General features: G+C 36.7%; 1 protein-coding gene across 1 annotated transcript in view; it reads left to right on the forward strand.

Moving 5' to 3' along the window:
* The window catches only part of COL12A1 (collagen type XII alpha 1 chain), a 100,144-nt gene that overhangs the window by 35,611 nt on the left and 42,275 nt on the right, over positions 1-22,258 (forward strand). Inside the window, exons 15-36 of the mRNA XM_058802795.1 lie at positions 1-267; positions 2,188-2,380; positions 3,977-4,098; positions 6,700-6,849; positions 6,936-7,055; positions 7,576-7,740; positions 7,929-8,075; positions 8,690-8,829; positions 9,993-10,122; positions 11,146-11,291; positions 11,558-11,687; positions 12,482-12,621; positions 13,374-13,503; positions 14,883-15,022; positions 15,277-15,409; positions 15,511-15,537; positions 15,843-15,985; positions 18,134-18,263; positions 19,096-19,235; positions 20,312-20,441; positions 21,079-21,221; positions 22,126-22,255. Coding sequence (XP_058658778.1) covers positions 1-267; positions 2,188-2,380; positions 3,977-4,098; positions 6,700-6,849; positions 6,936-7,055; positions 7,576-7,740; positions 7,929-8,075; positions 8,690-8,829; positions 9,993-10,122; positions 11,146-11,291; positions 11,558-11,687; positions 12,482-12,621; positions 13,374-13,503; positions 14,883-15,022; positions 15,277-15,409; positions 15,511-15,537; positions 15,843-15,985; positions 18,134-18,263; positions 19,096-19,235; positions 20,312-20,441; positions 21,079-21,221; positions 22,126-22,255 — 3,096 coding nt within the window. The remainder of the gene's footprint in view (positions 268-2,187; positions 2,381-3,976; positions 4,099-6,699; positions 6,850-6,935; positions 7,056-7,575; positions 7,741-7,928; positions 8,076-8,689; positions 8,830-9,992; positions 10,123-11,145; positions 11,292-11,557; positions 11,688-12,481; positions 12,622-13,373; positions 13,504-14,882; positions 15,023-15,276; positions 15,410-15,510; positions 15,538-15,842; positions 15,986-18,133; positions 18,264-19,095; positions 19,236-20,311; positions 20,442-21,078; positions 21,222-22,125; positions 22,256-22,258) is intronic.

Consider the following 22,258-nt stretch of genomic DNA (forward strand, 5'->3'; position numbering starts at 1 on the left):
TGTCACCAAATGCCAGGACTCTGACAGTAGACAATGAGACAGAAAATACAATGAGAGTTAAGTGGCAGCCTGCGCCTGGGAAAGTCTTGTCTTACCGTGTGAACTACAGAGCACGCAGCGGAGGCAGGCAAATGTCTGGGAGAGTAAATGCCCCTGCCACCAGCATCGTGCTCAAACGACTTAAGCCCCGCACCACGTACGACATAACTGTTGTTCCAATTTATGATTTTGGACACGGGAAATCAAGAAAAGGAGAAGGAACAACAGGTATGTACCACAAGGTTGTACAGGATTTCATAATGCAAGTTTTGTGCTTAAAATTAATAAGCAGGAAACATAGAAAAGCATGGCAGAGTCTGCCAAGATCATGAATTGACAGGAAAATTGAAGAAAATGTTATAAGTTGAGAAGAGAATTTGATTTGAAATTTCACTGTGGCATAGCCTGAGCACAGCTTTTTGCTGTTGATATTAAGAGGTGTAAGTACAGTGTAAAATTTGTTTGAAAATACTATAATTGTTTTGAAATGCTGTCATCAGAAGTTCAAACAAGGTGTTTTGTGAGGAAGACAGGCTACTTAATCAAATGTTGTCTGCTGTTGCATATTTTGCCTTTTGCTTTTGGGTATTGATTAAATAGCTACCCATCATCCTGTTATTTAGGTTTGTCTTCTCTGGTCACCATATTTTCTGTGGAAAACCCAAGCTACTAAAAAGGGGGAGTAGATGATTTTGAAGATTCATCTGTGGAAGTCTGACTTCATGGTCTTTTGGACAGGCTGTCTTCTCCCTCAGAAACTGAAACTTTAAGACGTTTATTAAGTCTCAGTGAAGTTATTTTTGTGGAAAAAGCAAAACTCATTTTCTACTCTATCTTTAGTAGGAATGTGATGCTGGTCTTATATTTTGTAAGGAAATGTTCTCTAGATGTTCAGATCAATCAGATTTATTGTCAGTTTTCTGCTTCCATAGATGGAAAGCTATTAACTAAAGAGAATTTTTTCAAGATGTTTCTGCCTGTCTGACACTAGTGCCATTTGCAGAGGTTCTCTGTAGATAGTTCATGCCATTCTGTTTTCTGAATATACCTTATATTGAATGACAGGAAGTAAGATAAAGGTATCCTAACAGTGGAGATATCAGCACCTCAGTTACTGAAGAAAGGTTTCTTCTTAACCTAAAATGTGCTTGATATAAAGGAGTCACAAAAACTTGAGCAGGTCTTAACCAATAGGTAGTTGTTTAATGCTGAAAATTATACTGAGATAAATTTTAGATAATCCAGCTGCTTTTGATTTTTGAACTTTTCATCTTGATACAGATATGTCTCTGCTTTCAGTCTAAATAACTGTGGTGGTAAACACTCTTTGGAAGCAAGTGAGGCCTGAGTCATCTTTTTAGTGGAAGCTATCATGATAATTCAGGGAGTATGATGAGAGATGAGACAGAGAATCTGTACTTGTGAGTTAGGGGTATATCTACTGTTTCTCAGCAGAACTCACATTTTGAGGACATTTATGATCTTTTGGCTATAGCTAGACAATTGCATAGGCACAGGGACAAGGCAAATGTTTTTTTCTCTGTCTTTCAGGCCAAAGCAATAGTGGTAGTTTTTTGTTTACTCTAATTCCCATTTGAGCTTACACTGATGCATTATTTTCCATGACTACACTTTAGAGTTGCACACAAGCAAAAGTTGCACAAAATGCAGAAGCTAGCAACAGCTTGTAGCCATTGTCTGTGAGTGCTGCCCTGCAGTGGGCAGCTGTTAATCTTCTGAGGAAGTTGCTCTTGACCTAAAAGCTTTGACCAGCTGTTTGGCTGGCACTCCTCAGAAGAATTGGTTTTTGACACACTGCCACGCCTGTGGTTGGTGAAGTTGCTTTAGCTGCCAGACAATTTATCCCTCAGTCCATTGACTGCAGAGGGAGCCTCAAAAATAGACTTAGCCCATGTACTTATTGGTTAAATAGGTAAAAGTAAAAGTTAGGAATCTCATCTTTCATCTCTTAATACTTGTCTTTGCTAAAGAAAGGAACAAGGAGTTTAGGACTCTCACTAATACTAGATTTGCATATATATATATATATATATATATATATATATATATATATACTTAAAAGCATACTTGTTGATTTTTTGCCATGTGTAGACCTGATCTAAACTCTTTTGTTTCCCACCCTTTCAGCCTCTCCCTTTAAGCCACCTCGAAATCTGAGAACTTCAGATTCAACTATGTCAAGTTTCAGAGTAACCTGGGAGCCAGCCCCAGGGAGAGTGAAGGGGTACAAAGTAACTTTCCACCCCACTGAAGATGATGGGAGCCTTGGAGAATTAATAGTGGGGCCCTATGACAGCACAGTGGTATTGGAGGAGCTTAGGTATGCATACTCCCTCATATTGGTTTTTGTTTTGTTTTGTTCAGTTTCCTTTAAATAACTTTAGCCTAGGATTTCGTTTAATTGCGATCTGGTATTGAAATGTCTTGTAAAATCTGCTGTAAGTTAAGCAAGTAATTTTGTCAATTAGCTATGAAAATCCTGTTATGCCATCTCTGAAAGGTACTTGGCCTGTTTCTTTCCAAGATTATCCATTTACATCACTTGTGGTGTTCTCACAGGAACTGAAGGAGGCAAAGATATATAGGCTGGAGCTGTATTTCACATATGAGAAAGATAATGGAATAATGAAGGATAATTGAGATTTCTAAAGTTTACTTTAAAAAGTTTCTTGTCTCATGTTTCTCAAAAGATGCTTAGTTTAGCTCTTGATTCATTTTCTCAGAGGCTTAGATTTTTAAAGCAGTCTTCCCACCAAGTCAAAATCTGTTAGGCAAGTATACTAAATATAATTAAAATGGGATCATTAAGTCAAAGAATCATACAGTCATAGAAGGATTTGGGTTGAAAGTAACCTTAGAGATCATCTAGTTCCAACCTCATTGCTGTGGGCACCTTCCAGTAGATCTGGTTGCCATCCAACCTGGCCTTCATGCCCTGGGATGGGACACCCACAACTTCTCGGGGCCACCTGTTCAAGTGTCACACCACCCTCACAGTAAAGAGCATCTTCCTAATATCTAATCTAAATCTAGTCTCAGTTTAAAGCCATTACTCTCTGTCCCTACATGCCCCTGTCAGAAGTACCTCTCCAGCTTTCCTTAGGCTCCCTTTAGGTGCTGGAATCCTACCATAAGATCTCCCCAGACCCTTCTCTTGTCTATGCTGAACAACCCCAACTCTCAACCTGTCTTCACAGGATAAGTACTCCATCCTCTGATCATTTTTCAATCTTTTTCTGGACTCATTCGAGAGGTCCAAGCTCTTCTTATATTGGTGGCTACAGAGCTGGACACTGTACTTCAGGGGTTTCACATGAGCCAAATAGAGGGTGAGAATCAACTCTGTTGACCTGCTGGTTGCTTCTTGGGATGCAGCCCAGGCATCACTCCCAGTCTCTTAATTTGCCCTTTGTGACCTTCCAGCAGTGTGGCTGGAGCACTTTTCAGTGAAAACTGAGGCAAAAATATAATTCAGCACCTCAGCCTTCTCTATATCCCGGGTAACCAGGTCTCCTGTTTTCTTCTGGAGGAGGCCCATTTTCTCCCTGCTCTTCCTTTTATCTTCAATGTACCATAGAAACTTTTCTTGTTGCCCTTGGTGTCCCTGGCCTTATTTAATTCTATCAGGGCTTTAGCTTTCTTAACCTGATCTCTGGCTGCCTGGAAAATTTGTCTTCACAGAATTAAATAACTTGAATGAAGAAGGCTATAAATTTAAGTATAGAGTGCAAAATCAGCTTTTAAATTATTGAAACATCAACGTCTTGTGGAAGAGCCAGTATTTGGGCTTCATGTTTTAGCACCTTCTTTTCCATTAGGTATTTTCTTTTTTTTTGTAAGAATTTAATAGATGAATTGTTTAGCATTTTACTAGCCAAATGACTTTAGTTAAAGTACACCTCTTTGACTATTTCAGGGCAGGAACTACCTATAAGGTAAATGTTTTTGGAATGTTTGAAGGAGGAGAGAGCAACCCTCTGGTTGGACAAGAGATGACCACCCTTTCAGATACTACTACGGAGCCATTTTTATCTAGAGGTAAACATGACTGAATTGAAGAAATGGCAGTCTTGTATTTTGGATAAAAAAAAAAAAAAGATAAGAAGTTTACTACATTTCCTTTTTGTTTTTCTAATGCACATACTTGTTTACAGGATTCATTATATTCCCCTCCCTGATGACATAAACCCTGTTCTGAAATGACCACAAAGCATGACTCAGTTCACAGTTCTAGTCCTCTGCACCCTCCAGATGATCTTACAAAGATGATAACGCAGGCAACCTGTGTTTTGCTGATTATTCAAAGCCATCTGCATTGCATTTTCAAGCTGTCCACATCTGTGTTAGATCACATAAGGTCAAATTTTTGAACAGAGATCATGGCTCATCTACAGGGGTCTTCACAGGAGTAGAACAAGGAATTTTAAGCAGATTGTTGGCCTTTTTCTTGTCCTTATATGGTCACTTTTAAGACTAAGATGATATAATGAACAAACATCTGATAGTCCTAGTGTTAATGTATATTATTTAAGTTTATATTCAACATAGTCATTGTTTAGTCTTTTGGTTCTTTTTCTATAACAGGAGGAGACTTTTTCACAGAGGCAATTGCAGAGTGCTCACCAGTATCTCTGGGAGCTTCTCACTAGTAAACCTGTAGCTAAAAAACCTTTCTTTCAAAACTTCTTTGACTTTTATGATATTTACCTCCCTTTGGTGTGCTTAATAGGCCTCTGTTAATATTTGTGTTCACCATGCTCTCAATTCTACCAGCTGAAGAAGGTTTCAGGGCTCAGTCCTTCATGGAAAGCATAAAAAAGCAGGTCTGCTTCTCAATAGACAAGTATACATGAATAAGTAAAGCCTTTTCTCCTCTGCCATTTCAATGCTTGGATAAACATCAGAGAGAATTTGGTGAGGAGAAAGAACCTAACTGCAAAGCCCTTTCAGACTTAAATAAAGAAAAAGAGGTTTCTGACAGCTGACTATACTGTTTTTGCTTAGCTCACATTGGGCTGTGTAAAAAATACTCATATTTTATGTGACTTTATTGAAACATTTTTAGAAAATTCCTAAATAATTGTCCTACTCTGTCTAATAATAGAGGGTAAACTGAAAAAAAACCCTAAAACAGGCCAGGAGTGGCATTAGACTAAAACTTTCATAAGGCTGGCAACAAAAAATTGCACAAAGAGTGGTTTGTTATTTTTCATTATAGTAGCTCTCATTTCTGTTTTCAGTGTTGTACTCTTTAAGCTAATTAGTTTTATTAATGCATGGATTTGAGAAATGGTTAATGTGAAAAATGAATTTATATCTTGGACAGCAAATGTAACAGTAAATTATATATTAATGGGGGGAAAATCACCCTAGATCTTGCACATTTACTAGAATTTTCCATGTGGGGGACTATAATATGTTGAAAGAAACATAAAAGTCAAAATAGATTAACTTTTTAATTGTACATAAAGTTAACTTTAACTTTCATATAAAAGTTATGCATGCAATTTTTTGAACTAACATGGTTTGACTTAAACCCTACTCCCAACTGATTTTATTGTCCTGACTAAAGACTAGATCTATATTTTCTGTGCAGAAGAGGATCATGCTTTTAACCCCCAGGTACATGGAATAGTTATATTCATGAGTCTACAGTGTTGGATCAATTCTGTGGAACATATATGAAATCACAATATCTTTCAACTGTGATGAGTGTGGATGATTTTTCTCAATGGGATTTCTTCCATATAAAGACCAGAAGCTCTGATGGCAGGAAGCCAGAAAAATTGCAGCTGGTAACAGAATCTACAGGAAAAAAGAGAGAAGGGATTTTGGCCTTTTTTTTTTTTCCTGCAAATGGCTGTGGATAAAATTATTATGTCTCTTTCTGTTTTGTATAAATATTTTGTGATTTTCCTTGTGATGAAAACAATATGATGCATATTTTATTTTGTAATTTGTAAACTGAAGATATCTGAAATAACTTCCTACCTTTAGAGATTATTGCAGCTTTATATGAATGTTTGTTCTTGTTCCCTCTGTATCTCTTGACCTGTGTTTATGTTTGTGTGTCTTCTCTGGATTGTGCTCTTTCTTTTCTGTACATGCAAACTTCTCTACTACACGTATTATTATGTCTTTTTCCCCTGAAAATTGAGGAATGCTATTTATGTGAAAGTGATTGTAATACATACCGTTAATCCCACTATTACATGGTTGAAAATTAATCAGTAATTTAGCTATATGTGACAGACTAAGATACCATAAAATTGTATAATCTAATAGTGCTAACTGCCATATCAGTGGTTCGTTTAGTAGTCTTGTACAAAACTTCTGAAATCAAGTCATCAGCCATATTTAAGGGCCAAAACAGACAATGACATGACAATAGAGAACACTGGCCTTGACATTTGCAAAGGCTTATTTTTAAAAGGAAACATACATGAAGGAGTTTAGACAGCTTTTGCCATGGAACCACTGACTAGTGTGAATAATGCTCTCAAATAGGTCATACTTGACGGAGTGCCAGTGAATAAAACTGGAGCTATTTTGGAAGCTAAGTCATGACATATGTCATCTAAAAGGATGGGGAAAGAAAGCCATCATGCTAAGGCTATATTTTTCTGGTTGACACGGCAGGTTTAGAATGTAGAACCAGAGCAGAAGCTGATATTGTGCTGCTGGTGGATGGCTCATGGAGTATCGGGAGGCCAAATTTTAAAACCATCAGGAACTTCATTGCCCGTATTGTTGAAGTTTTTGATATTGGTCCTGACAAAGTGCAGATTGGTAAGTTCTCATATGTTGGATGGAAAATGGAGCATAACTGCTACAGAGACACATAATGACTGAGTAAATGGTGGCTTTTTTCCCAGGTCTTGCACAGTATAGTGGTGATCCCAGGACAGAATGGAATCTCAATGCTTACCGAACCAAACAGTCTTTGTTAGAGGCTGTAGCCAACTTGCCATATAAAGGAGGCAATACTCTAACAGGTATGTCACAGTGCCAGGATTTTACTTTAGCTCCAATGAAAATTATTCTAGTAGCTGACCCTGATTTTGTTCCGTGAACTCAAATGTGTCTGTGATGAAAAGGACTTAACAGTTCAGCTCAGTATGGTTGGAAAAGAAGAGGTACAGCATAGGCTTATAAACTCAGGGGAAATGTGTTAGAAGAGGTTTTGGGTGATGAAGAGCTTGTGTTGCTGTGGAGCCTATGAAAAGAAGAAAGGTCAGTTCCATTTCAGGGTTGGGATGAAGACAACCAGGAACCAGAAAGAGGGGTAGTGGAAGTCAGGAGGGTGATCAACACCAGGTAAGAGAGCACCTGAATAGTATCAGTTGCTCAGATCTAGATGATGGGCTGCAATTAGATTCAAAGTGCTTCTATAAGGAAATAAACAGTGGAACTATGTTGTCAGAATGAAGTCACTAGGATGCACTAATTTCTTTTACTATGACTATTATATGCAAACAGTTTACAGTGATGGGTACTTTCTTTGTGTCATGCTAGGAATGGCCTTGGATTTCATCCTAAAAAACAACTTCAAGCCAGTTGCTGGCTTAAGGCCCAGAGCTCGCAAAATTGGTGTTCTCATCACTGATGGCAAATCACAAGATGATGTAGTTGCCCCTTCAAGAAAACTCAGAGATGAGGGAGTGGAACTGTATGCAATTGGTAAGTACTCCATGAAGGCAAGGCCTGCAGCAACCCCCCATGCTCATCTGCTAAACCCGCAGAGAAGTGGCTATATACATGAGTACATGAAAGGTTATTTGAAGAATGTGTTTAGGGACTTAATTGCATGTTATTGTGCTTCCTGGCCGTAATTTCTAACAGGTTTTGCTTTCTTCTTCTCTTGTAAGGTATTAAAAATGCAGATGAAAATGAATTGAAGCAAATTGCAACAGATCCAGATGACATCCATGCCTACAATGTTGCAGACTTCTCCTTCCTGGCTACCATTGTTGATAATGTAACCACGAATCTGTGTAACAGTGTGAAAGGTCCAGGTACATCACATTTTCAGTCTATTTCATTCTTTATCCATTTATGTGCTTGCACTGCTAGTTCCTTTTTACCACTTATTGGGAACACTGTGCTAGCCGTGGGCTGTTTTTTCAGCTGCTGGTGTGCGGAAGTTGTGCAGACCACCTGGACTACCCTGCAGGGCTCCTTCCTTTCCTTCCAACAGTGACTGTGTTGTAACTAACACAGCATGACATTGCTGGATGTGCCTTCTTTTTCTCCCCAGAATCATGAAGTATCTTAGTGTGTCAGCTTTTTATTCATTGTGGCAAGTTTTTTGATGATACTCATTCAATAAGGAAAATTTTAGCAGCCCTGCTCTTTTCAAATATTAATGTCTGACAGCCCAAAACCAAAGCTGAGCATGAAAAAACAAGCATGTTAGCTGATGGTTCTTCAGTGAAACACTGGTGTTGAAGTGGTAAACAGGAATTACAGGGAACTTGTTTAATCTTGAGTGGGTTAATATGAGCTATCTCTTCATGCAGTTGTTTTAAGAATTCCTGAGGAAAAATAAATATAAGCAAGTACGCAAAGTGGTTTTTTCCCTTTCTGACAAGATAAATGAATATCTTTTTAATTTGCTTCCCTCTTGCAGGTGATTTGCCACCTCCTTCAAATTTAGTTATTTCAGAAGTGACACCTCGTTCTTTCAGACTGAGATGGAGCCCACCTCCTGAGAGTGTTGATAGATACAGAGTTGAATATTATCCTACCTCTGGAGGTAGCCCTAAACAGGTTAGTATTGTATGTTCATCTTTTACAATGTCCAGTATAACTTTGGACTTCCACATCACGGTAATATCATTCTGAATTTGTGCTGAGTAGGGTGCAAAAGCAACTTAAAAATGCTCCTAAGGTCAAGAATATCATGCCTTGGTAAATGTTACGCAAAATTACAAAAAACTGGAGCATATATATTATTGTGATTGTTTTAATGTCATGAATCCAGTCATAAAATATATTTCTTATAAAGAGTTGTCTTCTATTTCTAGTCACTCCTTTATTTTCATATTCCACTGTCATATATTAGTTCAAATATGTCTGCACCAGAAATTTTCTGACCATACTCGTGGGTAGGCCCCCTGTTCTTTTAATGCATTTCCTTCTTTGTAGAGAACAAGATAGTGAGGGGTACAGGTTGTAAGAAGTGCTCAGATTAACACTATATGATTCTAAACTGTTTACTGCACAGGATGAAACTTATCTTGTTGTTACTGCTTCTCTACACAGAAAGCCAGTGGTTGGCAACTCTTGGTCCTGGGAAATCTGAAATGCTCATTACTGTCTTTGACCAAACAGAATAGTATCTAGGAATATGAAGTGTTTAGAAGAATGTAGTTAGGTGCCGCTGTGTACCTAGCTCTGAATGTCCCATCTCTGATTGTGGCTTTAAATCTTATATATGGCTCATGGAGAGTTCAAGATTTGACCTTTGATTAAAGTTTGAGCTGTTGTTCCACTGCAAACTGACTTTACAATTTGATTTCTGTCAGGTATTTCCATTCTACAAGGTGTTTCCAGTGCCTTGTGCTGTAACCATCTAGATTATCCTAGATTGTTCCAGATTTTGAATTTTTTCCCAAACTGGCCCCTTTTTCCTGGTCCTCTCTTTATGTTCTTTAGTGATGTGGAAGTGTAAACCATGTGTGAAATCAGAATGCACTCGAAGTGATGCTAAGCAGATCCAATGCAATTTGAATCAAGTGTCTGTCTGAGATTCCCTACAGCTTGCTTTGCAAAAATGATGCTATATTGTCAGACAAAATGTATACAAAATTAGGACCAGACTTATCTCCTTGTCATTGATTCCTGCAGTTTCACAAGGAATGATTGCTTTTCTTAGAGATAAAATTACAAAAATATTTTTCTTACAGTGATTAACATTGCTTCTCTTACAGTTTTATGTAAGTAGGATGGAAAGAACAACAGTTCTGAAAGATCTGCAACCTGAAACAGAATATGTGGTTAACGTGTTTTCTGTGGTAGAAGACGAAAGCAGTGAACCTCTAATCGGCAGGGAAACAACTTGTAAGTTAGAAATGGGTCTTGAAAAACATGTTAACAACCAGTTTGGCACCTGGGGAGCTGTCCAGTAGAACTTTCAGCACTACGGATTTTCTTCTTAGCAGAAGTAAAATATTTAATTTGAATTACCAAACTGTATTGTGTTACTCTGGTTGTCCAGACCTTGTTGTCTCGAAGACTTCAGCAAAGTGAAGCTACAATGTGGTAGAAAATATTAGTCCCAGCTTCTTTCTAGGCTCATAAAGCATGGCTGTACAAAACTAGAACAACAGACATGAATTACAAGACTGAGTTTATGAATTCCTGAAATCTGATAAAAAACAAATTGTTTATGCTACATAATTAATTCCTGCTACTGCCAGACAGAATTATTTCTAATTAACAAAAGCTAATTCAACACAATTATGCCACTTCTATGAGTTATAACTCAGCTATGTTTTTCCTATGAGCTGTCTGCATGGATTTCAGGTACATTTATGCTGTACGCACCATAGAATGACTCTTCTGCCTCTTTAATAATATTGAATGTCTGCTGTTCATTTCACTTCTTAATTTTGTATTAGGCTTGTCAAAAAAATCCTTAAAATGTATATAATTTTTATGAAGTCTGGTTTCATGGAAACTTTTCATTTATTTAGTAATTTGAGAAATATAGAAAACAAAAAGAGAGGACAAAAATCCTCTTTATACAGATCCCAAGCCAGTAATGTTGTTTCATATTAGAATTTTCAATGTTAAATGTTGAATAAAAGGAGTTAATGTGCTTTTTACAAGATTAAAATGTTCCAGTGCTGACTTGTAAGAGTTTTAGCTGTGTAAGTAAAAAATCTGTGGCCACATTCAAAACAGTATTACCATTACCTCATTCTTAAACTAAGGATTTAAATACCTCCGTTTGCAGATCGCCTCTCTACTACCCATAACATGCCCTAATACCCATGTGCAATATTCTCAGTGGTATGAATTGTGATATAAAATATTAAGAAGCAGAATGAAATAAACTAATATGTATTTTTTATTTGACAGTGCCAATCTCTTCAGTTAGAAACTTGAATGTTTATGACATTGGATCAACTTACATGCGAGTGAGATGGGAACCTCTCAATGGGGCTACTGGCTATTTGTTAACATATGAACCTGTGAATGCTACAGTCCCAGCCACAGAGAAAGAGGTAAGAGAATTTGTCTTTGCTACCTGTTCTCTACCAAAAATAAATTAAGAAAAAATGTTAGAGTATCATAATGGTCAAAAGACTGGCATGTACATCTTGAAGTGCAGTGAACTTACTGGGATATTATATACAATGACATCAGTCAGGAAACTGTAAATATACTGTGAATCTCACAAACAAAATTCCCTTGAAGTTAAATCATTGTTTGCTTTTCTGCCATTGCTTTCTTCAGTTTTTAAACATGGTGTGTTATTTTTCATGCGCAGATGCGTGTGGGACCGTCAGTGAACGAGGTGCAGCTGGTAGATCTCATCCCCAACACCGAGTACACTTTAACAGCTTACGTATTGTTTGGTGATATGCAGAGTGACCCACTCACCACACAGGAAGTGACATGTATGGACATCCTTATTTTTGTTTTTTTATTGCTTCAGCAACACCTAATTTTAATTTCATGCAACAGTTTTTATATAATCTGTTTAATTTAGAAGACCATGTTAACCATGTTTTATGTATTTTCTAACACTTGCATATTTCCTGAAGGCATCAAAGGCAATTTCATTGAGAAGGGTCCAGCTACTAAAAGGGGAACAATATAATTTTTAACTTGAATAATGAAGGAAACCTTGAGATCACAGTGTTTTTAAAAGGTTTCAATTTTGCTTGTATTAATTTAGAAACCTTGTTCCCGAATTCAGACATCCTCTTAAGCATAGAGAATACTAAAGAAGCATGCTACATCAAGAAAAAAATAGATCTAAAAATGGTTTCCTTCTTTATACATTTCCTTAAACATTTCCTGTAGACAAAGGCATGCTTCTGGTCCAGATGCATGCAGCATGGCTACTTTTATGTTCTCAAAATTTTTAAACCATTGACTGTAGATGAAAATTGGCTATTGTCACCAAATGTTATGGTCTTAATCCCTGATACCTCTGGAAGTATTGCACTCATAAGTTACAAAGGTGAAACTACCATAGTTTATAGCTATTTTGCTCATTGCGGGGAAAATAAGATTTTGAACTCTCTTATCTAGTGCCCAGGACAATCAACTTGTCAGAAAGTGGTTGCTTCCATTCACTGAAAAGACTTTAACTGAAAGACATAAAGAGAATTCACTTCCATCTAAAAGAGAGATCTGTACCTCTGCTATGAATAGCATTCACTGACTATTGCCATTTTTTTTACAGTACCTTTGCCTGGACCCAGAGGTTTAAAAATTCAGGATGTTACTCACAGCACCATGAATGTCGTTTGGGATCCTGCCCCAGGAAAAGTTCGAAAATACATCCTAAGATATAAAATAGCTGATGATGCTGATGTAAAGGAGGTAAATTTTTTAAAGAACTAGGAAAGTTTTATTTTGAGAAACTAGATTACTAAAATAACAGTAAAGGTAGTATTATAACTCACCAGTGAGAGTAAAGTACATCGGTTCATAGTGATTGCAGTCAAGAAAGCGTATGGATTTCTTCGAAACTGAATGAGCACAAGATAGATTTCTTGGGTACTCCCTTCTTCCTCCTCCTCTTCCTCCAGGGAGGAAAAAATCCTTAAACTGACTGGAGAATTTTCATATGTTTTGGTAAAGAGCCATTTCTATGCTCTCCTTAAATGTCATACTACCAAGGTCTAAGAATAGCTTACAATTAAGAGGACAGGATAGTGGAATAAAAGTATGTTAGCCTCTTTGCCTGACAGAACATGAGTGAGCATTGTTAGAGATGTCTTCTAGTTATGTACAAGTTTACCTTAATTGTGCTGCTAGGCATAAACCAGCTCTTGGAGAATTAAATTTATTTTTTAAAGGAACCAGAAATTTCCAAAGTTTCAGCCTGCATCCTTATTTCCAGAGGAATAAAGCAGTGAATGATCCACAAGGACTATGTGTATCTGATATAATATGTTTTGCAAAGGAATTTGTAGAGAACTCTCAATGTTTAAGTGTAAATTTAAGGGCAAATGGTAAAATGTAGTGCAGAATACTTTGTTTTTCAGTGCAGGAATTTCTGCCATTAGAGCAAATGCAGAGTAAGAAATAGAGCAATTTACAATCCTTTAAGTCACTGTTTTTATTCTTAGGTGGAACTTGACAGACTCAAAACGAGCATTACTCTCTCTGACCTTTCCTCCCAATCACTGTACAATGTAAAAGTTGTTGCTGTATATGATGAAGGGGAATCCATACCAACAACTGCAGAAGCTGTCACTCGTAAGTTTTCCTAATAATCATTCTTGTGGTTGTTTTTGTCTTATGTTTGATTTAAATGGTGTGTGTTGCAATATGTTATTGGGTTTAGGTGAAGCTCTAATTTAATCTGAGAAATACTTTATTTGCACTTGTAGCATTATTTGCAATATCATAAACCACAGAAATCTTAGATGACTTGTGTCTTGCTGCAGTGAACACTGGCATGGCAGTCTGCAGAGAGGTGAAGAGCCACTGAAGCAAAACTATTTCTATTTAAAGACTGAAGGAGAAGTCTAGTTGTAGAATCCATAAGAAAATATGAGAACAGAGGAAAGGTTTAGCAGGTCTTTGCAGAAATCTAGGCAAGTCAGTAAGAAGCTGAGCCATATACTGGAAGATTAGAGAGACATGATCCTGCCTCTGATCCAAGAGAGTTTTTGCATCATGGGATGCTAAAGCAGCCTTTACTTTTAGAGAATCATAAAGGTGGGATTTGAATAACCTCAGCAAATAAAGGCAAGGAAATGGGGCTGCACAAGCTGTAAGAGCTGATCTCTGTACAAGAGATGTGCCAGACTGAAAGGAGAAAGCAGCTATCAAGGAAGTTCTCATCCTGATCAAAGCTTACGATTTAAGAATTTAATTACTCTTTTCTACAATAGAAAAGAGTAATTTTACCTTTTCACTGCCCCTCCATCTGGTATGAAAAAGAAGAAAAAACCCATTAATATTCTCATTTTTATTTCTGAATTTTTCTTTTGGTAGTTTGATGCATATAAAAGTGCTTGTGAGATTTCCTGCTTGCTGTTGTGCTAGTCTTTGCTCTGTACCTGTGGTTTTGTGTGAATGTGTTTGTAAGGAAAGAAGAGGAAAGGTCTGCCAAAGAAATTATTTCAGGTTTAATTCTCTGGTTCTACCTATTTACATATTTCTTCCCAGTGGCTATAATATTTTCCCTCTTTAACCTTCAGTTAACCTCTGTGAATTCTTTCTAAATAAGAGGCGACTTATTTGGCTTATATAAAGAATTTTAAGATTGGTGAGAAAATCCTGCAGGGAACTTGACCTGTCTCTATGGGAGCTCACATTCACTCCATATAACTCCAAAATTTAACAGCCAGGGCTTCAGTTGTTTTGAGTAGGCATATGAGTTGTGGCCTCTGCTGAGGTCTGTTTTATCAGACAATGACCTAATGATGTGACCTTATGAGGGATAATTTGCTTAGTGTAAATGTACTGGGTAATACTACAGTGTTTGACTGTTGTCATTAGAAGCATCGCAGCTGAGAGATGAATCTTCTACTTAATCTTCTAAATTATTTGTCTGAGTAATTATTTTGTTTAACTGTATTTATTTTGTAGTTACATTTTGTGGAACATTTTTCCTTTTCTCATAATAGAGCCTGTGCCAGCACCAGTCAATCTCAGAATCACAGATATAACCACAAATAGTTTCAGAGGTACTTGGGATCATGGAGCTCCAGATGTCTCTCTATATAGAATAACATGGGGGCCCTATGGAAGAGGAGAAAAACAGGAGGTAAGAATAGACAGCCACCTTATGTATTTGTGGGCAGTTTCTCAGAGGGTGTATTTTTAAACTAGAAATGCAATTGATAAATGGTCTGTAACTTGGAAATTCAGTGAGAAGGTGTAGAACACATACTTACTGCATGTTCAGTGATGTTACTGAGTAAAAACTCAGTTGTATCCCACTCTGTTTGCCTGTTTCATGTGCATGTTTTGGTTTTGTTTATTTATATTTTCCTTTTTTTTTTTTAATTTCTTCACAAGACTATCTTAAATGGGGAAGAGAATAGTTTGGTCTTTGAAAATTTGAATGCAGACACATTATATGATGTCTCAGTTACTGCCATCTATCCTGATGAATCAGAAAGTGATGAGCTCATTGGCAGTGAAAGAACATGTAAGTAAATAAAGGGATTCTGCATGTTGTTATTCATAGTTATTGAAACAGAAAGTGTACACATACAAGAATTCTGAAAATTCTTTCTACTTTTTTCCTAGTACCCTTGGTACCTATCACTACACAAGGTAAGAATCTGAATTTCCAGGTACCATTTTATTGAAGGAAACTCATAGCTCCCTTTTTCTAAACTGTGATGAATGTTGACATTAAAAAGCTGAGATCATTTGATAAATATTATTTTGTATTTGGAAGAATACTAAACACTAGATTACCACATGTTTATTATTTTACAAACATTACAGTTTATGTTCCCCTTAATACATTCAGCTCTTGATCAGGCATTCATGCAGCCTTAAAAATAAGAATGAATTGTTTGTCTCTGCTCTTGGGTGAGCTACATATTTATTCCTTTCTTTATTATGCTTCTCAGCCCCAAAGAGTGGCCCACGAAACCTTCAGGTGTACAATGCAACTTCACACAGCTTGACTGTCAAATGGGATCCTGCCAGTGGTCGAGTGCAGAGATACAGGATCATTTACCAGCCTATCAGTGGGGATGGCCCTGAACAGTCGGTAACTAATTTTGAAGTGCTTAAGTTATTCAGCCTTAAATGCAACCTTCTGTAAAGTTATCCATTGGAATAATTTCTTTTCAAAACACAACACTGTACATATTAATTATCTTTTACTTGAAAATTTATATTTGTAGTGAATAAGTATATATTCCCACTGTTTTTTTTCTCCCCTTTCAAATCCAAGTTAGTACACTCTTAATTGAGCAGCAATAATTTTGGATGCATCCTGTTATCTCAAAAAATCATATAATCATAGACTCATTCAGGTTGGAAAAGATCTTTGAGTTCATAAACTCCAACAGTTTATCTATGGATAAAACTAAAATAAAGTGCGTTGAGGAATAAGTCAATCAGCATCTAAGGCTACAAGTCACAGATAGAGGTGTCAGGACAATCAATAATATGAACTACCATGACTACTTTCATAGTCCAGAGTTTTCCATCATTTTCATAGTGTAGTTCCCATGTTACCAGAAGACTTTGCCATGGAACATGCCGTGAACAGTTGAGACTCTCTCTCACCACTCTAGGGTCAGAATAAACACACAGAGGTAGCAGTTGTAAAGAGAAATACATGGAAAACATGTGCTAATGAAGTATTTAAGGCATTTTAGATTCTTTTACTATGATGAGAAGCTGTAATGCTATGGAGAGATAGTACTTTAAGATCAGCCAGCTTTCCCTGTGTTGTCAGCACAAATGGTTTTGGCTACTGGCAGTCTATGCAACACAGCCTGGGAGTGGTAATTCAGTCAGGCTGTTTATCAGAAATGTGTGCTACTTAAAAATGCCCTATTCTTTAGTGAGAGGCTGTTGTGGTTACTGTCAAATGAGTCAGAGAAACAGTCTCAGATGAGAACCACATTAATTCAGCTCGCCTCTGTAATTGGAGATCACTCATGTTCAGAAGTATATCTAGGAATATTTACTTTAGAATCAGTTGGATATTTACATACCCATTTTAACTCTCTTCTGAACAACATGCATTTGGGTTGAGGTAATTGAAATTTATATTGAGCAGTCAAACACTATTTTAGTGAGAAATCACTAGAGAAATAAGGAACAGCAATACGTTTAATTAACATCTGTAATTAATTGCTGGCAGTGGAGTAAAGAGGGAAGTATGATCATTCTCTGGAAATTTGTGCAAAGAATATGGTTAATAGACTTAATTGCTTACAGCTAGAATAGAGTCAAGCAGTGGCAGTTGGAGAAAACACCTCTATTTGAGGAGAGCACACAGAAGTCTCCTACTCTGATCACAGCATTTAATGTCTCTTTGCAAATGACTTGCAGTCATATGATCATAATTCCTTGTCTTCTTTTGCCACTCTGATATTTTATTAAACTCTAGGTGCTGGGTAGGCAGTAGAATAGTCCACACCAAAATATTTAAAATATAATTTCTGGGGAGTTTTTATTGTCCTGTCTGACTTTTAATGGCCTCAGCACCAAGAGGAATCACAGGTGATCTGAAGACAGAAAAAAAGAGGTCTGCAAAAACTGCACGCAGAACTGCTGAGACCATCATGATCATTTACGGTCAGGTTTTGAAAGGCAATCAGATACTAAAATGTAGAGGCAGCCATGATGGGATGATAAAAGCATTTGTGCTTTGAAAGGAGCTGTGTACACTTGAGTACAAAAAACCCCTTTGATTGTAAGTTAAAATAGTCTGCTTGTAAATTAAAATAATCTACTGCTATGAAATGTAAAGATGTGTAAATGCTTGCTCATTGTCAGTTCATCAGCAGATGACTGGAAGTGTTATGCCAAACATCTTAGCTGAACAGGCTTTGAAAATGTGCAGATAGTCTTAAAAGTACAAAGAATGATAGCAGTTACAATATAATTTGTGCTGGTACAGAACTGGGAGTTTATATATAATTGTAGTGGTATTCAAGTTTGGAGATTTTAAACAATAGTGGCTTTGTGTCTAAACTTGCTAAAACCAATATGTACTAAATATTACTACTGTTCAATGTCTACTGCCAGTGTTAGTCAGAAGAAAATTGCAGCATTGTGTGTGGAAAACACATCACAGTGTTTTCCACTCTGCATCAAATGCTTGTGTTCTTTACTATAGCAATAAGCACAAAATAGAGTATAAAAGGGATTTTAACATTTTCCTTTTATTTTGCTGCAGACTTCTGTTGGGGGACGACAGAACAGTGTGGTGATACAGAAGCTGCAGCCTGACACACCATATGCTATTACTGTGTCATCAATGTATGCAGACAGTGAGGGGGGGAGAATGACAGGACGAGGCAGAACCAGTAAGTAACTTCAGGTCTTCTTAGGCATCATCAATATATTGCTTTCAGAAGAGCTGAGAAAAGTTTCTTGTGGTGAAATTCATCCCATCTGTATTTGTCATTTTTCCTTTGGTGGCTTTCAATTTTCTGAAGTAACAGCCCCTGTCAGTCTACTGGCTCTAGAGAAGCCCTGGACCACTGCCTTTGACTGGATGCCCAGTTTTTACAGCTGAGAGAAACCCTAATCTAACTATGGAACTTCTTCCTCATTTTAATTTGTTTAATTGTTTTATGCCAAAATTTAGTAAACACCTTAAGGCGTCTGAGGGCATGTTACTCTCATATACAAGTGCTTTTAAGGATCTTCAGTTGAGATGCTGATCTTCATAGTGTGCACTTTAGGACTCTCCCATTTTATATTGATGCATTCTTTTGATCCTGCTATAGAAATCACAGATTTGCTACCAGAGACACTTCAGTTATAAAACCCATTTCAATGTATTTACTTAAATAATTATATAACTACAAAATTATTCATTCAGTTGCATTTATTTTAATTATGAGCTTGTAATGGGAAGTCAGACACAGCAATGGGTTTGGTGAGGAATGAAGAAAAAATTCTAATTAACTCATTGCATAATTCTAAAATAGTGTCCAGAAATAATTTTTTCTAATTTAGCATTGTGGTGTTGGATAGAGCTGATGTATTCTGAGTGATGAAGATAAATAAGATTTAACATGAGCTATTAAACCTATCTTAAAAATTTTCTAAGGATACATTACAGAGGTGATCTGACAGCAAAAAGGAGACAACAGGGTTCCACATTTCTGACATCTTATTGATCTGTTTCAGAACCTCTCACCACTGTGAAGAACTTGCTAGTTTATGACCCAACCACCAGTACTCTGAATGTTCGATGGGATCATGCAGAAGGAAGTCCTCGCCAGTACAAAGTGTTTTATGGACCTACAGCTGGAGGTGCAGAGGAAATGGTAAATTCTTCATGTGGATCTCACTAACCATCTCAGATAAATTACACCTCATGGGGGTGGTGAGAGAAATGCTGCTGGGTGAAGTAGGTCTTGTTTGCCTATGCACTGGTTTTTTTTCTGTTCATAGCCCCCCTGGAAAAAATTCGCAGCAGCTTCATGAAAGTTCCTCCCATATGTATTACAGATGTTTGATTTCAAATAATAGGCCATCAGTGATTAGTTCTTAGCATGGGATTTAGTACCACAGACAAGTTTTTGTTTCTTTATCCCTAGGGCACTGTGTGTGAATGAAAAGCTGACTTCAGGGTGTACAAAAGCTTAAAAAGTTGGCAAACTTAATTTCTTCCATCTTTACTGCTGAGAAGTCATGTGACTGTAGGCTTCAATGGTATTGGTGGAATCAGAAAAATCCATATTCTAATCTCCCGAAATTATTTAATTGCTAAAGAGCTAAAAGAATCCTGAAAATACAAAACCCTTGCTGCAGACTGGGAAAAATTGTTTCCTAGTTGTGTTTCTTTTTCTACATCAGTGCAATTCAATGTGCACATGAAATGAATTGTATATGAATGCCATTGTTTCAATAGCAACTAAGGTGCTACTGTTGACAAATATTCTTAGGTGCTGTGGAGTTTTATTTCCTAACATGAGCTGCTCATTATACTTCGTGTCATCAGCATGTTGTAGTGCTATGTAATGTTTTTTTTTTAAACTTAGAAAGTGATATTTTAGTGCCTCTGAGCTGCTAATGAGTAGACATTAAAGAGTTCACATCAGATTCTACTACTTTCATTAGTACAGCAGGATCTGGACCCAAAAGTGGAGAGAGCTGTAAGAGAGCTAAATAGGAGTGCATAGAACTCATTTGTATTAGGTCTGCGAGAGAATCTTCTTGAAAAGCAGTTCTAGAAGATACCAAAAACCATGTTATTTTAAGCTTCACCTTTTGTAAAGTTTTTATCACATCCAGTCTGGAAATTAGATATGGTAGGGGAGTATGTGATAAATAAAAAAGCTTAAACTATTTTTTGGCATGTTTTTGTCAGTTTCTTGACCCTTTCTTTTTAAATTTATAGACCACAGTACCAGGAAATACAAACTATGTCATCCTGAGGACTCTTGAGCCCAACACACCTTACACTGTAACTGTGGTTCCAGTTTTCCCAGAGGGGGATGGTGGACGTACCTCTGACACTGGACGCACCTGTAAGTAAAATGGCCCTTTTCAAGAAAATGTTAGGATTTTTTTATGAATGGCCTCAGATCATTAGAAATTGATTTTACATTAAAAGTTATTTTTGCAGCTTTGTAACTTATTGTGTTTCCTTTGCTTATTTGTGTGGAGGCTTTCAGTCCACTTAATTGAGGCAAGCTTAGCTCCAAAAGTTGTGCAGCACACTTAGTGTTTACTTCACAAAACATTTTAATTGTAGTGCTAGTAGAAATATTTGTGAACAAAGAGTGAATATTGTTGTTAATCCATGCTAATGTCCATGCGTGTACTTAAAATTTTCTAGGAAATTTGGGCTACTAATGTCAGCTAGACCTAAAATGTGTACTTTGTGGTTATTTTCCATGCATATCTGATCAACAGTAGGAAAACAGAGTGTTATGATCATATTTTCAATTTGCAGTACAAACGTACTTTGCTGCTTGGTACAGAAGTTTGGGAAGACTGAACATGGAGATTCTTAGCTTTTTAAATTTAGGCTAACAAAAGTAATGTGTTTATCTTGGGCTGAGGTGCTTTTCAGCTTCTTTTGAGCACTGTTGTAAATTCATTTAGAAATAGAACTTACACAAGCAACTTTGTAAAACTTCATTTAAATTATCCTTGATCTAGTGGAGAGAGGAACACCAAGAAACATTCACGTTTACAATCCCACACCAAACAGCATGAATGTCCGTTGGGAACCTGCTCCAGGTCCAGTTCAGCAATATAGAATTAACTATGCTCCACTCTCTGGCCCAAGGCCATCAGAATCTGTAAGTAATTTAGCTTTTATACTATTAGTCAAATGTGTGTAGAGACTATTGCTTCCTTTGATGAGTGTAAAAAATAACAGTAAACTCAGGCCAGCTGTCTGCCCAGGAGAGTCTCTGCAGAAAGCACAGTGTTTATAGGAGTCTAGTCCATTGTTAATAGAGGCTTAATTTGGTAAAATTAAAGAAATAAGAAATAATACTCTCCCATTTAAAACTCTGTATTGATGATTGAGTATCCTTTATCATATTGCAGATAAATATGAGTTAAATAATTTTTTTTTTCAAGAGAGTCAGAGACAACAAATATTTATTAGAAATTATGTAATTAGGAAACCAAATGCCATCTGCTTACCCTAAATCATTACTCTTATGTGGGGGTTGGTGAGCAGTGAAATCTGGATATGGGTAAAAAAGTACCCTCCAGGTGTGAAGTAAGAACTCCTGTATTTCTATAGAAATAAGTGCAGTTTTAAAGTTTTGACTATGAATGTACTAACATAAAATGAACACCCATATTGTACATTTAGATGTACATGTTTTTATGTGAGGAATTGTAAGGACTTTTTTTGTCCTTTATACATAGTAAATTGTGACAGAAATTACTTTTTTAGTTTCTGTTTATGAATGTTTCTCCCATTTTTTCTGAATGATTTTAATGTAAAATGTAAAAAGTAACAACTGTGTTGGCAGAATGAGAGCTCCTGATACTGTTTGTTCTTTTTTTCACTGGTATTGAATTTTTTTCAATATTACATTTTTATTTTAAATTTATGTTATTTTTCTTGGACAGTGTGCAGCATGGTCCTGTTTCCAATTTTTCTATATTTAATTCAAATTATTTTCTAAAAAAAGATGGTATAAGCGGAAACTTTATTTATATAGGTGCTTGTTGTTTCTGTTTTAGATTGTGGTGCCAGGCAACACTCGTGATGTGATTCTGGAGCGCTTGACTCCTGACACTGCTTACTCAATAAATGTTATAGCTCTGTATGCAGATGGAGAGGGAAATCCAAGCCAAGCACAGGGAAGAACATGTA

Source organism: Ammospiza caudacuta, chromosome 3, assembly GCF_027887145.1.
Source record: "Ammospiza caudacuta isolate bAmmCau1 chromosome 3, bAmmCau1.pri, whole genome shotgun sequence".
NCBI lineage: Eukaryota > Metazoa > Chordata > Aves > Passeriformes > Passerellidae > Ammospiza > Ammospiza caudacuta.